The sequence below is a fragment of the Dendrobates tinctorius genome, unplaced genomic scaffold, assembly GCF_039654945.1.
Source record: "Dendrobates tinctorius isolate UK_male_01 unplaced genomic scaffold, ASM3965494v1 ptg000084l, whole genome shotgun sequence".
Classification (NCBI taxonomy): domain Eukaryota; kingdom Metazoa; phylum Chordata; class Amphibia; order Anura; family Dendrobatidae; genus Dendrobates; species Dendrobates tinctorius.
The window spans coordinates 24,809,283-24,826,857 of NW_027361752.1; the positions used below are offsets into that span (position 1 = coordinate 24,809,283).

A 17,575-nucleotide genomic window follows, 5' to 3' on the forward strand; every position below is an offset into this window, starting at 1 on the left:
CATCCTTCTGCGAGAATCAAAATAAAATTTGGGGGAGGAAAAATTCCGTAGTTTGGATGTTAAGAGAGCTCTTAGAATACTTATGTCACTAGCCAGTGGAGGAGGTCCCAGTCCCTATTCGTAGCTTTTCAGGGTGCCAGGAAAGGCTATGGGGTTTCGAAAGGGACTATTGCTAGATGGATTAGGAAGGCGATTAGTGTAGCCTACTCAGCTAGTGGTATCCCGATTCCTGACGGCATCAAGGCTCATTCCACCAGAGCCGTGGCGACCTCCTGGGCTGAAAAGGCAGAGGTATCGATTAACATAGTTACATAGTAACATAGTAACATAGTTTTGAAGGCTGAAGGAAGACCTTATGTCCATCTAGTTCAGCCTATTTTTAGTGCAGCTGTTCTGCATTGTTGATCCTGGGGAAGGCAAAAAACCCACAGAGTAGAAGCCAATTTTCTCCATAGGGAAAAAAAATTCCTTCCCTTAAACTGGGTCAACCATCTACCTATAATCTGTTATTCGTAACTTTCTATACTGTTACAAGTAAAGCATCCATTCCTTTCTTAAATTCATTCAGTGAGTTGGCCATCACCACTTCCTCAGGAAGAGAATTCCAGAGCCTCACTGCTCTTACCGTGAAGAACCCTCTTCTATGCTGGTGCAGAAATTGTCTTTCCTCCAAACGAAGAGAATGCCCTCTTGTTCTTGTAACAGTCCTTGGTACAAACTGTTCATTGGAGAGATCTCTGTATTGCCCTCTGATATACTTGTACATATATATTAGGTCTCCCCTAAGTCTTCTCTTTTCTAGAGTAAATAGACCTAATTTTGATAACCTTTCTGGGTATTGTAGTGAACCAACTCCATTTATCATTTTAGTAGCCCGCCTATGAACCCTTTCAAGTTCAGTAATGTCTTTCTTGAGCGCCGGCGTCCAAAATTGCACACAATACTCACAAGTGTGGTCTGACGAGTGATTTGTACAGAGGGAGAATTATGTTTTCATCTCGTGTCCCCAGACCTCTTCTAATGCATCCCATGACCCTATTTGCTTTGGTGGCAGCTGCCTGACACTGGGCACTCCAATTTAGCTTCTTATTGACTAAGATTCCTAAGTCTTTTTCCATGTCTGATTTCCCCAGCAGTGTCCCATTTAGTAAGTAATTGTAGCACCTGTTTCTCCTTCCCATGTGCATAATATTACACTTATCTGTGTTAAACCTCATTTGCCATTTTTCAGCCCAATTCCCCAATTTACTCAAATCTGTCTGTAGTTGCAAACTGTCCTCCTTTGTGTTAACTACCTTAGTTTTGTATCATCTGCAAATACTGATATTTTACTGTGTAAGCCATCCACTAGATCATTAATAAATATATTAAATAGTAGGGGGCCCAATACAGACCCCTGTGGTGCCCCACTAGTAACCCTGGCCCAGTCTGAGTATGCCCCATTAATAACCACTCTTTGTTTTCTATCACTAAGCCAGCTACCTACCCATCTACACACATTTTCCCCTAGCCCAAGCTTTCTCATCTTACTTACCAATCTTTTATGTGGGACAGTGTCAAATGCTTTAGAGAAGTTGAGATAAATGACATCCAATGATTCTCCTTGGTCCATTTGAGAGCTTACATCCTCATAGAAGCTGATCAGGTTAGTTTGACAGCAGCGATCCTTCATAAATCCATGTTGATATGGAGTTAAACATTTATTAACATTGAGATATTCCATAATGGTATCCCTTAGAAACCCTTCAAAAATTTTACCCACAACAGATGTTAAGCTTACCGGCCTATAGTTTCCAGGTTCCCTTTTACACCCCTTTTTGAATATTGGTACCACATTTGCTTGCCGCCAATCAAAAGGAACAGACCCCGTTTCTATAGAGTCTTTAAATGTAAGGAATAGAGGCCTGTCTATCACATTACTTAACTCCCTTAATACCCGAGGGTGAATGCCATCAGGGCCTGGTGACTTGTCAATCTTAATCTTACTAAGGCGGTTCTGCACTTCTTCCTGGGTTAGGCAGGTAACACTTAATGGGGAGTTTACATTATCACTCTGCATTTCCCCTGGCAAATCCTTTTCCTGTGTGAACACTGTTGAGAAAAAAGTATTTAAAACATTTGCTTTTCCCACATCACTCTCTGATTTCACTCTCATTGTTCTTTAAAGGGCCGACACCATCAATTTTAATCTTTTTTACTGTTTATATAATTAAAGAATAGTTTGGGGTTTGTTTTACTTTCCTTAGCAATGAGTCTCTCAGTTTCCACTTTTGCTAAATTTTTTTTACACATTTTATTTTTTTCTCTAACTTTTTAATGCTTCTTCAATGCCTTCTTGTTTTAGCTTCCTAAATGCCTTGTTCTTGTTATTTATTGCCCTTTTTACATCCTTATTTAGCCACATTGGTTTTCTCTTGTTCGTAGCCCTTTTATTTCTGTACGGTATGGCTAGCTCGCAGTGGGTGTGTAAAACTGATTTAAATATTTCCCATTTATTTTCTGTGCTCCTATTTTTGAGGAAATTGTCCCAATCAATTCGGCGAAGGTCCTCTCTAAGCTGCTCACACTTTGCTTTCCTGAAATTCAGCGTTTTCGTAACCCCCTTCCAGGGCACCTTACTGAAGGACAAGTGGAATTGTATTATATTGTGGTCACTGTTCCCTAGGTGCCCATCGACTCGGACTTCTGTTATTCTATCTGGCCTGTTGCTTAAAATTAAGTCCAGAAGGGCTGTCCCTCTAGTTGGGCCCCGCACAAGTTGTGACAGATAATTATCCTTGGTCACTGACAGAAATTGGTTTCCTTTCTGAGATCCGCAGATTTCAGTTTCCCAGTCTGTCGGGGTAGTTGAAGTCCCCCATAATAATCACCTCATTGGGATTTGCTGCTTTGTCTATTTGTTTCAATAATACATTTTCAGTGGTTTCTGTTATATTTGTTGGCTTATAACAAACCCCTATGCGGATTTTATTACTTTTCTCTCCTTGTATCTCCACCCATAGAGACTCCACCTCTTCATTTCCCTCTTGTATATCTTCTCTTAGTGTGGGCTTTATATATAGACAGACTCCACCCCCTTTCCTTTTTTTTACGATCCCTCCTAAACAAATCATATCCTTGCAAGTTAGCCGCCCAGTCATAGCTGTCGTCTAACCATGTCTCAGTTATTCCTACTATGTCGTATTTTTCCTCATACATTACCAACTCCAGATCTTCAATCTTATTGGCCAGGCTTCTTGTGTTGGTCAGCATGCAGGAAAGAAGTTTTGCTTCATTTTTCTTGAACAGATTTCTAAGGCCGCTACCTGGGCCTCACCTTCAACCTTCTTTAAGCACTATAGACTAAATCTATCCTCCTCTGCTGACTTAACCTTTGGTAGAAGGGTGCTGCAAGCAGTGGTCCCTCCCTAAGGTGTTTCGAAGTCTCCAAAAATCTCTCAGGTGTGCTGTCATGTGTGAAGGGAAAATCACTATGGTTACTTACCGGTAGCCGGTTTTTCCGGAACCCATGACAGCATCCGTATATTTCCCCCCCCCCCCCCCCTTTTCACTGTATGGGTGTGCACAATTAGTAGGGTGCTTTTAAGTGATGTGGTGTTGGATTAAACATGTAACTAACCGGGAAGTCCTCTCAATGCTCTGTAACCCAACTAAAGCGGGGGAGAGGTGCCGCCCCTTATGTCTCAGTAGGTTCCTGTCCTGGCGGGGCAGATCCCTCTCTCAGGTGTGCTGTCATGGGTTCCGGAAAAACCGGCCACCGGTAAGTAACCATGGTGGTATCCCAGCACACGCGCTCATCACTATTAAATAGGAAGGATTTTGCTCACTCCTGCAGCAGAAGATGCGCGGGGCCGGTGAGGTCACTACAGATATGTACATGATGGGACATGTGCACGATTAACTGCTGCTCACGCACACAGCAGGTGTCTGTAGATGTGATGTCACCTGCCCCGTCCCCCTCTTGATGCTGGAGTGGAGCCTGATTACCCATTACGCATGCACTGAGCCGACTGGACTGATCTCTTCAGGTAAGTACCTGGCCGTGACATTTTAGTCTGTTGCAAATCCACATAAAGTTGTAAAAAAGAAAAAAGTTGTGGCATTACCGCAATGTACAATTAACCGCAAGAAAACTCTTTTAATTGAGATCATTATTAATAAAGAAAAAAAAATGTGGTTTCCAGCGCATATAATTTAGCAATACGTAATGCCGTACAGAGCAATTCAACATCATGTGGCGAAGGGGAGCGGCGACCTGCCCACCGGGTTTATAATCTACAGGATCCACCGGATTCTCTTAAGCCCCCTTTTTTTTACACTGCGTTCTTCACCACGTTCAGTGTGTTGCCATCAGGCTTATGTCCAAAAGCCACAAAACTGGTTTCGAGCATATACGCTGATGGGGCCATTGACTGTAATGATGCAGATGAGGTCACTGTGCGCTCTGTCGAGCATCGTTTTCGGGTGGACACCCAGACGTAGTAGACTGTCCTGTTGGCACATACGCACAAAACCGGTTTTGCCGGGGTGGTCCAGAAAAAGTCTTGATGGGACCACAGAATGTGGGGAAGAACGTTAGTGCAAGTTTTATCAAAACTGATCCATCTCCAGTGTGTAGCAACATGCAGGACCTTCCCGTTAGTCTGCAGGACTGAACTAGACGTCTGTGGGTGTAACCTTCAGATTTGGTGCATTGGGGACATTTTTATGTGTCTGAATGTTTACTTCATAAGAGTTGATGGATCGTCAGGTTGCGGACTTAATGGTGTCATTATCCTTACTGTATTTTGACAGTCAAACCTGCAAAGACGCACTGCCAAATTGATGGAAAGCAGGAGATCGGGAAGGACCTTGACCTAAAGTGTAATGCCGTTGAAGGGTCTTCACCACTCACGTACATTTGGCAAAAAATCAGCGGTGATGAGAAGCTGCCGGCAACAGCGACATTCGGTAAGTCCTGCCATTTAGAAGAACCTTTTATTTTATGATCAAAGTTTTCATTTGGCTAATTTCCTTGCTCTTACTAATCGCTTACTATCACTTTAGTTTGTTTTTCATATTTTTTGTTCAATTTGTAACTGATCCCGTTTTCCTAGACGTGTCTTTTAAGTCCCTCTAGAGTTCTGGACATGTGCAATGCTTAAAAAAAAATCTAGCTGCTGTTTTATTTTGTTTTATTTTCTGACAAAGGAGGCAAATTTAAGATATTTTATTACACTTCTTGTTCCAATTCAGAATGAGGTCTTGTACTGCACCATTTTTATTTCAGATTTTATGATCCTAATACAGAAATAACTATTGGACGGAGCGTTGTATAGAAAGATGTTCCTGACTTTCTTCATTTTTGCTTCATTTAGATGTTACCGGAGGTGTTCTCCGTATAAAAAATGCTTCCCAGGAGTATAGCGGAACATACAGATGCATATCCAAGAACAGGGTTGGCTCCGACGAATGCCTTGCAATCCTGAAAGTTGTGCCACGTGAGTATTAAACTTTTCTATTGGCTTTGAGATATCCTTTATAATGTAGCTGTTCACCCATCCACCAGAATTAGGTGCTGGGATGGGGACTTCATTCGTTATTTCACTTCATGTGTCGCCTCCTAGGAGCTTTGTCTCCGATATTAAGCGGATTTGGCTGAGGACCACCATATGTCGACATGAAATGCATCTATTCCTCTCCCCTCCAGGAAAGAGGTTTACCCCTATAGCGTGTAAATGGAGGATTACATGGGTGTGAGACACGAGGTGATAAATCCAACGTTTCATGGTCTGTCTGCTCTGCTTTTCCCAGCTTCCAATACAGCAGGGATCATCGCCGGAGCCATCATCGGGACGTTGTTATTCCTGATTGTGTTGGGAATTTTGATCTTTTTCTGCTGCAGAAAACAAAAGGAGAAAAAGTATGAGAAAGAAATACAGCATGAAATCAGGTAACTGCGTGACGTAACCTGGGAGATCCCACAATCTGATGTTGGCTATGGGGGCAACAAATCAATTGTTTTGACTAGAAATCATAGGAAATGAATGAGGTCCCTGTGGGGAGTTTACCCCAAGTTTGTCTACCTCTTTTGTCTCTGTTCAGACATGGGTGCAGATTTGTTTCACTGTATGTTAGTGATGAGCGAACGTGTCGAACAGCCGCAAGACTTCCAGCCGTGGGGACTCGAACGTATTTTTCGAGCACCCTGAAGACACTTGGTTGGCACACGAGCATGCCGGATAACACCTTCTCCGAGAACGTTAGCTCATCACTACCGCCCATATAATGCATTGCTTATTCTTGAGGGAGGACTTCTCCATCCTGGCTAATAGAGGAGGGTACTGAACTTTTAATGGGGTATTTGCATAGGATTTCTCAAGCCGAAAACCCCTTTAACCTATATTCTATTATATGGGAAAGCTCTTAAGGCTGTGTTCACTCGTTGCTTTTTTTGAGTTTCCGCGGCGATTTTAAATGTGCGATTTTGCCGCGAAAACGCAAAAAAAAGCTTCCCATGCAATCCTATGGCATTCTTCACATGCTGTGCTAATGTTGCAGATTTTTCTGCGGCGGAATTGCATCGTGGAAAAATACGCAGCATGCTCATTCTTTGTGCGGAATCACGGGAAAATCCGCCCACATAGGGATGCATTGTTCTGCTTACTTTTCGCATATGACGGTGCCCACCATGCGAAAAGTAAGCAGAACATTTGTGGATGGTACCCACGGTCTGGAGAGGAGATTCTCCTCCAGGCTCTGGGTACCATATCCCTGTAAAAAATAGAATTAAAATAAAAAAATCGTCATATTCTCACCTTCCGATGTCCCTCACAGCATCCCCAGGCCTCAGCGATGCTCCCGGCAGGTCCCGTTCCCAGTGATGCATTGCGACAATGACCTTTGACGTCGCGGTCTCGCTACACCGTAGCGGTCTTGCGACGTCATCAAAGGTAATTGTCGCAAGGCATCACTGGGAACGGGACCTGCCGGGAGCATAGTGATGATCGGGAAGGCTGCGTGGGACGCCGGAAGGTGGGAAAAAAACACAATTTTTAAAAAAATTATTTTTAACATTAGATCTTTTTACCACTGCTGCATAGACAGCCTCATAGTAAAAGTTGGTCACACTTGTCAAACACTGTTTTACGAGTGTGACAACCTGTCAATCAGTTTGCCAAGCGATGCTACAGATCGCTTGGAAAACGCTAGCATTCTGCAAGCTAATTACACTTGCAAAACGCTAGTTTTTCCGCGGGAAATAGGCAGGAATTTAAAATGCGGTTTTCTCGCATATTTCCCTTGGAATGGAATTCCGGAATTTCCGTGGAAATTCCGCAACATGTGCACATAGCCAAAAGAATGAGCGAGCTGCTAATGTAAAAATAAATTGCACCGCTGATTGTAATTTGGAAATAACTTGTCCTTACAGAGAAGACGTGGCGCCACCCAAGAGTCGCACTTCAACAGCACGTAGCTACATAGGAAGCAACATAGGAAGCAACCACTCATCGCTAGGTTCTTTGTCCCCATCGAATATGGATGGTTACTCCAAGGCTCGATACAACCATGTCCCCAGCGAAGAGATGGAGAAGCCACCAAGCCAATCACCAAACTACGTACCGCCCAAGGTAGCTGGTCCTAATCTTAGCAGAATGGGAGCCATCCCTGTCATGATCCCAGCACAAAGCAAGGATGGCTCGATAGTTTAAGTCTCTCGATCTCGTGAATCATTGGTTGTCAGGGCGTCCCTCAGACTTTTTGTCGGTGGCGTTTCTTCCCCTCCATTCCAGATGGACGCCTCTTGCTGGACTGTTATGAAGAGACATGTCCGCTCTTCCTCTGCAGTCACAAGGCTGGTTCTGCACATTTATTATTCACTTTTATATCACATGGAGTTAATGTTTTTTTTTTTTTTTTTTTTTCTTTTTGCAGTTAGGAAATTCACTCAATCGAGTTCAGGTCTAATGAGGGTCGGGGGGTAGAGCTGAGAAGCCGGCCAGTTTTGTCCTAGATTTCTGATTTCTCTCACGGGAGTTACCAGTCGAGTATTAGCATTTTTCTGTATAATGTGTATAATTTTGCCTTTGTAGTGTATAAAACACAATTTTTTTTTTTCTAGAAAAGCCTTTGTCTGTAGCATGGAAATGTATCTGAGTCGGGTGCAGGGACGATGTGTGTTGCGTTCTTATTTATTTAGCTTCGTTGCTGACACTTAGTAAGTGGTCAGTAAGGTCCTCTCTGGTGTCGTAAGATGTCATGTCATGAAACTCGTTCTTTGTGGGCCTTTCTTAGGTCGGCATCACACACGTGTCTCATGGTCTGGCCTGAATTTGACCGTCTATATAAGCCCAGGTCAGGAGACTCGCTACCAGTACTGTCATCGTGGTCTGTTGTGAGACTGTGAATGATGACGGTGTGAAGCTGACCTTAGTTGGAAATAATGTTTTTGGCTATTTAGGTAATTTCTGGTCTGTTCGTCTAAATTGTACCAGGCAATGTAGCCTGGTAATTTTGTATATGTTGATGGGTGAGGGGAAGCCCTGATGGCTTGGAGACCACCAATAATGTTGTACTGTTGATATGTTGTTGGCCAAGTTCAGGCAGATTTATACAGTTTATCAATGGTGGTCTCTTCCTCCATTAGTGCCAGTCATGGTCTGAATGGACCATTTTCCTTGTGACTACAAAATTTTACATTCATTCTGCTAAGTAGTGAAGGCTGTTAGATCCCATTGCACACCTAAACTTGTACATGGATATGTAAATAGTGCCGTCAGTCGGGGTTGTCCCACTACCACCACAGATATTTTAGGAAGCTCCACTATAAATGGTGGGATAGGTGTATATATACCCAGTCATACGTCGGCTCCAGATTTGCTTCTTAAGGATGGTGCCTTTATCATTATGACCCTTATGCAGGAATGTAACTCTTGACCACACTCGTGCCTACATTTTGACTTTTCTAAAGGTGCTTTATATGAAGTGAAGGCACGGTCTTCAAGACGGAGCCCACCTCTCTGATTTACTTGTCTCTATTATTTAAAGCCGTTGTCATACCAAGAAATTAATGTTAATGTCTGCACCAGGCAGTTTGTATAATAGGACCTTTAATTGGCTACAAACCATTGCGTGATCTTGAGTATGACGACGGCTTGAGTTTATTTTCCTGCTCCTTTTGGCACAGTTCATCATTTAAATGATAAAATCTTCTTACACAGCTTGTGACGGCCATGTTAAGATCCTAGCATTTACTGTTAGGTGTGATGACCTTCTACGATAAGAAAATGGGTCTTTGTTTTTTGCGAGGAGTGGCAAGACATCTTAAATTTTGTCAATTTCTGACACAGGAGAGGTAATGTAAACTTAAACATATGACCCAAGGACAAGAGTGGGATTGTTTTTTGTAAAGAAAAGACTTCTATAAAGGAGTGGTCCTTAGCTGAAATAATGAAATAACATGGGGTAAAATAATAAAAAAGTTAAAAAAAAAAAAAAAGTGCAGACCAACATTCTTATTTTTTGCCAAGCCACGTTGCTCCTCTTTTAAACGCTGCCAGTGTAAGGCTGTGTGCACACGCTGCGGATTTTGCTGCGGTATACAGTACCATGATTCCCTATGGGAATCAAAAACCGCAATGCAGACGGTGCGGAATTTTCCGCGCGGATTATCTGCGGTTTTCAATCCGCAGAAAGAATTGACATGTCAATTCTTTCTGCGGATTCTGCTGCGGTTTGCCATCTCCTCCATTGATGAGATGAAAAACCGCAGGGCAAAACCGCAGAGCAATCCGCAGGTAAAACCGCAGGTATTTTGACCTGCGTTTTCACCTGCGGATTTATCCGCACCTAATCCGCAGCGTGTGCACACAGCCTTACCCCTCTGGTCTCTGTCCTTCCTCTTCCAGCTGGGATGGACCAGTGATCACTGACCACCATGATCACCAACATGTCACATGTCCGTACCTGGAACAGGATACCCTTGTCTCTACATCTTGTTATGGCTCTAAAGAAATGACTACTGCGACCAGTGATTAGCTGCAGCTAAGGAATGAGGAAGCACAGAGACTAGCTGCATACAAGGGGAAATGTGACGGATCAATAAGGGGAAGTATTCTTACATTACTCAGTGCTATATGGGTCATGAAAGGAATTTTTGGAGGTGGACCACAATTACAGGCATGGTCTCTGTCCGTCGCCCCTGACATGGCGGGGACTATGTGGCCTCTGTCCCCCGCCCTTGACATGGTGGGGATTGGTGGCCTCTGTCCCCCGCCCTTGACATGGTGGGGATTGGTGGCCTCTGTCCCCTGCCCTTGACATGGTGGGGATTGGTGGCCTCTGTCCCCTGCCCTTGACATGGTGGGGACTAGGTGGCCTCTGTCCCCCGCCCTTGACATGGCGGGGACTAGGTGGCCTCTGTCCCCCGCCCTTGACATGGTGGGGACTAGGTGGCCTCTGTCCCCTGCCCTTGACATGGCGAGGATTAGGTGGCCTCTGTCCCCTGCCCTTGACATGGCGGGGACTAGGTGGCCTCTGTCCCCCGCCCTTGACATGGTGGGGACTAGGTGGCCTCTGTCCCCCGCCCTTGACATGGTGGGGACTAGGTGGCCTCTGTCCCCCACCAAACAATTCCCCATTGCAGTAGGATTTTAGGTTGCCCTCCCCTTTGAAGCCATACATTGTCAGGTCATTGGCTATCACACATTCCACATAATGGCGCCACTATAAGTACCGGTCAGATCCGCTGTACAATGAATTGATTCTGTAAATCCCGTCTGATGGGCTGTGCCAAAACTTTTCTGAAGTGTAATTGGGGTAAATGTTTTCTGATTCCGCTGTTGTTCCGTTTTAACAATTCTCTGTTACAAATATTTCTCTACTTGTATATTTGTTCAGATATTTAAACGAAAAAAAAATGAAGTGAAATTGAAGCTTGTCTGATTTTTATCTTCAAGACCTGATCGCTAAATTCACAAAGTAAATGTGTAAATATGAAATGATCATATTGCGAGCGGCAGCTCTAATAATCGGCTTATTGTTTCCGCCATGACGGCCGGGTCCACACATCGCAGCGGGGTCACAGATTCGTATATCTTTTTTTTTAACTAATGGGAAAACCTCATCTTTCTCTCTTTAGAGGGTTCTGTATCCCAGTTTTATCTTTAAAACAAAGTGTGAAATGTGACCCACAATGCTGTTTGTGGACCTCACCTTAAAGCGAATGTCCACCATTAAAAATGAAATCATTGTCTGATACATAGTGCCAGATCCCCTGCACAGAAACAGTTGATGATAACTTTGCTTGTAGATGTGACGAGACGTAGATTTGTAACTTGCTGCATATTATTATTATTGTTATTATTGTTATTATTATAGTTGGGTGTATTGCAGTAGCTTTCGCCATCACCCCTAGTAGTCGCTCCAGGTTAACATAATTTTATCAATTAAAGGGGTGTTCCACGACTTGCCTTGTGATGGGTAAACAATATCCAATTAGATGGGGCTTTGGTCCCAGCACCTTCACCGTTCAGCTGCTTGAAAAGACTGTATGGGGTGTGCCAGAGATTGGGCATCTCTGTATGTTGTGGCCCCGGACAGTACGGGTTCTCTAGTTTAATTTTAATGGGTGAGTGCTGCAGTACCGTACATGGCCACTAGACAGTCCGCGGCACTATCACTTCTTGCATACCGCAGCCCTTTAATCAGTTGATTGGTCCGATCCCAAATAATTTCATATTGGTAAATTATACGATTGCTGTGGATAGAACCTGCGTAAAGGGGTTGCTCTCTGCAAAATTTTAAGATGGCAGTCTCGTGATTGAGCATCATCACCTGCACTAACCCCCAAGGATCCAAGCATTAACCCCCAGGGAACCAGGCCCCTCCATTGGTCTGTGACAGGAAGCAACAACTGTCTTTGGTCACCTGACCATTGAGCCCTATGATTGGCTGCAGTGGTCAGAAGCCTGAAACGGCACCTGCCTGCTGCAGCCAATTACAGTTAGGCTATGTGCACACGTAGGAAAAGTGGTGCAGAATTTTCTGCACAAAATCCGCATCTCCTGGCAGAATCCGCAGCCCCCGGAGTTTTTGTCACTGCGGATTTCTATCATGGAGGGGTCCAGAAATGCTGCAGAACCGCACATGGACTTCTTTTAAATCCGCAGCAATTCCGCACTGATTTTTCTGCACCATCTCACAGCTTTTTTTTCCATTGATTTACATTGTACTGTAAATCACAGTGCGGATCTGCAGCGTTTCTGCGCGGAAAAATCAGCTGCGGATCCGCAGCAAATCTGCATCGTGTGCACATAGCCTTAGGGGACCGAAGAATGGTACATCATTGCTTCCTGGCACAGACCGCTGGCACCGCTAGTGCTGGGTCCATAGGGGTTAGAGCTGATGTGTGCATTTACTATATTAACACCATCAATGCCGAGTGTAAATGTGTAGAGGCCAGAAGACTCCTTTAAGTCTGTGCAGGGGGTTTTGTAGCTTAAACCTAAAAACGAGATGATGGTTCAAGGTGGAGGTTCCCCTTAAGGCCCGTTTCCAGCTCCTGACGATTACGTCTCCTTTTTTTATACAGCTTTCCTAATGAGTTTGAGCAACACCTTTGTGTTGCTTTTTATTTTATTTTCTGTACACTAAGGGCTTTCAAATGTGTAAAGTTTTTTTTTCATAGTTTTTGTGAATTTATTGTACTTTTTAAAATAAAAATTGGTATAATCCAGATGTCTCTTCAGCATTGTCTGATTTCACACTTTCTGGGGGGCTGAGAACACTAACCAGGGTCTTCATTTCTGCCTTATGTTTTACCTCTCTATAAATCATGGTTCTTCCTGTGGGTCATATTGGTCGGCATGATTGGTAGGTGAGGCGTGTAAGCCATCGCACCACTCATGTGGCTTTGTTCCTATTGTGTTTCTGGTAGAACTGTGGCTGCGGTGGAGGTGACTCAGAAGGGAATTTGATTTCTGATTTTTAGTATAGTAGTTCTGACTGAAGGAGGGGTTGCATTATTTTTAAAATATTCATATATTTTTAGAGGCTGTCCGCTACTTCTTCGCTTATGACCCATCCTTAGAATAAGCTATCAATTTCTGATGAGCGAGGGTGTGACACTTGGCACCCCACCTATCAGCTGTTATCTGTGGCGCTGGCCGGAAGTACTCACTTGCGGAGCTGGCCGTCTTCTCGTAGTGGCCGCGGCCTGGGTACTGAATAGGAGGCGGATGTGCGGTACTGAGCCTCCACCACTACCAGAAGACTGCCAGCTCCCCAAGTGAGGACTTCTTTCTGGCTGCCACCGCTGATACCGATAATAGCTGATCGGCGGGGATGTTGAGTGTCGGAACCTGAATAATCAGACATTGTTGACCTATCCTAAGGATAAGTTTTCAATGAAAAAGTAGTGGACAACCTCTTTAAATCTATCAACAAGCTATTCAATAAATATGAAAGAAAAACTTTCTCTTACCGGAGAATTCCTCTTCTTTCTCCCATCTATGAGCCACTTCTCCGCCTCTTGTTTCCTAAACACATTCACTCTGGGAGGAAAATGGCTAAAATCCGTCTTAAAAGCAAGATGCAGGGTCTGCTCACTGATCACAAAGTGATCTATTGAAGTGGAGAGAAAAATGTGCTCAGCCGAGTGAAAATACATAGGCCAAGTCAAAGACAAATTGGTTCTACAGCTTTCAAGTAAGGGTTTCATCTCATGGAGCTGGAATTACAGCTAGACTGCTCTATACCTGTGTATAATGTCTGCCATGCTGCAGCTTCTGAATGTTTGCTACAAAAAAGACTGGAGAGCAGGTGTCAGGAGGGAGCCGTGTGTCTGAGATGATAACATAGAAGCTGGTTTCCACCCACTAGCTCTGAGACAACTGAAAATTAGAGATGGAGCCTGAGGAGGCAAAAACTGCAGAAGCAAAGTTATATAATGACCAGGAATAGTGGTGTTCGTGTACATGTGACTTCTTATTCTGAACATTTTAACTGCCTACCTCTCCCCGCATGGTCACTACTGGATCCCACAACAATTAGCTGCAATCTGTGACCTTGGCAGCATGTGTTCAGTTCTCCTGCAGTGCCTCTAGAGGAAGATTTAAGCATTACAGGGATTACCTTGAATAGCCAGGCTGTCCTTTTAAACCAGTGGATGAACTAAATTTTGGCCTATTTGTTCTGCCGGAGCTTATAACAATGACCTGTCCTAAGGATAAATCAATATCTGGAAACTGTTCAAGCCCCTTTAACTTATGAATTATCCCCCAAAACGAGAATGCGCTGCTCTCCTGTAATCCACAGCAATCTGACACTTTGTTTTAAACTGAACTGTTCAAAAAAATGGAGCATCCCTTTAACTGAACCAGTCCATTGGTTTAACTTTCTTACTTGAGCACCATTTTAAGTCAATGCTCTGTCTTTACGAGTGCAGGCACTTCCCTCATCATCCTTTACGGGGATCGTAAACTTCTTCTGACATTGACGAATATTTAATGGGCCCCATCCTGTGATGTGTCATCTTCGCTGCTATAAAGCCTCAGCTGTGGATGCCCTCCCCTCTGCACGAGAGTCAGGCCTCATTAATGGATTACTAGCACAATCACTTGTTTCCCAGCAATATGATACTTAAAGGATGATGCAGCACTCAACCAATCAGTCAATAATGTATGGACTTTAAAAAGAACAGCCTACTATGGTATAGTGTAAATGACAGGAAGAGATAATGTAGAAATAATGTCAAAAAGACAGCAAGTAACTGCCATACAAGGCCGAGCCCTTGTGCCAAGTAATGCTATTGAATATAAACACATGGGCCATGCACACAGTGAACACAAAAGACTGAAACACAGAAAAACACAGTATAACAAATGTATAAAAATACTCTGCTGTAAAAAAAGTAACAGTAAACCGCAAGTGCTAGTAAAAAGATAACAAAACAGGGTATTTGGTTGATACGTTTTTTGCAAAAAATGTATACTAAGCTGCTCTACCAAACGTCAAGATATACCCATATCAGAGCAGTCCCTAACCGATGTATTTAAAATCTGACCATGTGTATAGTACCTATTTGAGCAGGATTCAGAAAGGTAATATCCGATGTGGACTCGCTGTGGAAGACGGCTTATATGTACATGGCCCACAAGGGAGGGGTGGAGACCTCCCTAATCTTGCAAAAACAAGAAACCAATTGAATACAAACACATGGGCCATGCACAGTGAACAAGTCGGTAGGACAGTGTTCACACCACCAAAAGACTGTAACACAGTATAACAAATGTATAAAAATACTCTGCTGTAAAAAACTTAAACAGTAAACAGCAAGTGCTAGTAAAAAGATAACAAAACAGGGTACTTGATTAATACCTTTCTTTTTTGCATAACATGTATACTAAGCCGCTGAGTTTTTTTATACGTTTGTTATACTGTGTTTCTCTGCGTCCATGTAATGCTATGTAGCATGCAAATACCAGGTACTCCGCATATGTCAGTGTAATAGCCACATAGTATATGCAAATAAAGCCCCGGGCCAGATAGTCGGGCATTGTGATGTGGTTTCTCTTTGTGACAGACGTGAACAGCGCCTTATTGTACCTTACCAGGATCTGTGTGATACACCACAGTCAATCTGTTTTTTGGGAATGCCATTTAAAGATGTGACTATCTTGTAGCTCCAGTTTAAGCAGTCAACCATCTAATGTATATGGGGGCAAAAGCGATCAAGAATTCAGATTTTGTTCCCTTATTCTTTGGTTCTTCCAGGAGCGAAGTCACTGACAGGCGACTGATAGTGTCAGAGCCCAGTAGCCATGCATATGGGAGAAGTCAGGAGAGAGCTGTTTGTTATTGGTGATCTAAGGTGCATGGACACTTTAAAGGGAATCTTCAGAGATTCAATAAATGTCAGTCTGTATGTCCAGTATTAGATCAGATGGAAAAGTGAACAGCAGTGTGAGAACCCTCGTTTTGAGCCTGAGCACCCCTGGCATATCCAGTATTAGATCAGAGAGACTGGGTGGATAGCAGTGTGCGCAGCTTCTTCTTACCTCGGCTCTCTTGGTATGTCCAGTATTAGATCAGATGTAAATGTGAACAGCAGTGTGAGAACCCTTGTTTTTATCCTGAGCACCCCTGGCATCTCCAGTATTAGATCAGAGAGACAGGGTGGATAGCAGTGCGAGCAGCCTCTTCCGTCAGCACTCCTGGTATTTCCATTAGATCAGAGAGACTGGGTGGATAGCAGTGTGAGCAGTTTCTTACCTCAGCACTCCTAGTATCTCCAGCATTAGATCAGAGAGTCAGGGAGGATAGCAGTGTGAGCAGCCTCTTATTACCTCAGCACCCCTGGCATCTCTATTAGATCAGAGAGACAGTGTGGACAGCAGTGTGAGCAGTTTCTTCTTACTTCAGCACTCTTGGTATATCCATTAATTCAGATTGGAGGGATAGCGGTGCAAGCAGCCTCTTCTTACCTCAGCACTCCTGGTATCTCTTTTAGATCAGAGAGTCAGGGAGGATAGCAGTGTGAGCAACCTCTTCTTACCTCAGCACCCCTGGTATCTCTGTTAGAGCAGATGGTAGACAGCAGTGTGAACAGCAAGTTCATACCTCAGCACCCCTGGTATCTCTAGTATTGGATCACAGAGTCAGGTGGGAGGATAGCAGTGTGAGCAGCCTCTTCTTGCCTCAGCACCCCTGGCATCTCTTGTGTTAGATCAGATAAACGTAGTCCATTGGCAGCACATTCTCCTGCACACTCGGGGAGGGCGGGCGTGGAGCGTTGTACTTCATATGCTCATGTGCACCTTACCTATTAGAAGCTATTTCCCAGTGTAGGTAACCTCCATCTGCAGGATATATATTGGGATAACCTGCTATTCCCTGGGCGTCTGACCAGTGGGACCCCAAGTGATCCTGAAAATGTGTCTGAAGCACCATGTGATTGAGCTCTTGAATGGAGTGGGTCCATTTTCTGGGACCGCAGACACAGCCGATCTGTAATTTCTCAGGGGGTCCACTTCCTCTAGGTCATATGACGCAGGCTCCGAGCCGTTGGTCAGGGGAACGTGTATTCTGAACTGATGAACTATACTGTAAATGAAAGAATATGAAGGATTTATTAATTTGATTTGTATGAATAGATAACTGGTCACAAGATGAGATCTATAGACACCTCTTAGTTTCAGGTTATTATAGGGGTAAGCAGCTGATGGGTTATCATTATAGATTAGTTATATTTGCTCTGTGTTTAGTTAGTGACTGGTAAGACTGACCTGCGCTGTCATTCTGGCGGCCATAGAGCAGCACTGTACACACTGTAGAAGTAATGGTAGCTGAATAGGAAGGTTTTTATACATCTGCTAAGCAGAGGATATGGATAAAATATAAAAACCACCCTCCAGGTAAGTAATCGGACTCCACTCCTGCATTAGGAGGAGGTGAGCGGGACCGGTGTCCACATAAGTCCTTTCCTTGAAAACTGCTCCTATTGGGACTGGAGTTCTCCGGATGATGCAGCTTTTTGGGTCAAGGACTTTACCATGAATCATTTGCAAACTTAGGACATTCCTTTATGTGACATGAG

The 17,575-nt window shown here is 43.8% G+C and overlaps 1 protein-coding gene across 2 annotated transcripts in view; it reads left to right on the top strand.

The window, feature by feature from the left end:
• CXADR (CXADR cell adhesion molecule) overlaps positions 1-17,575 on the top strand; it is a 61,814-nt gene that overhangs the window by 35,865 nt on the left and 8,374 nt on the right. The window contains exons 4-7 of one of the 2 annotated variants that reach the window (XM_073584485.1): positions 4,795-4,950; positions 5,358-5,480; positions 5,794-5,932; positions 7,412-7,610. In XM_073584485.1, the coding sequence (XP_073440586.1) occupies positions 4,795-4,950; positions 5,358-5,480; positions 5,794-5,932; positions 7,412-7,610 (617 nt within the window). Of the gene's footprint in view, positions 1-4,794; positions 4,951-5,357; positions 5,481-5,793; positions 5,933-7,411; positions 12,716-17,575 lie in introns of those variants that run through there. The other variant, XM_073584484.1, reaches the window with a different exon arrangement.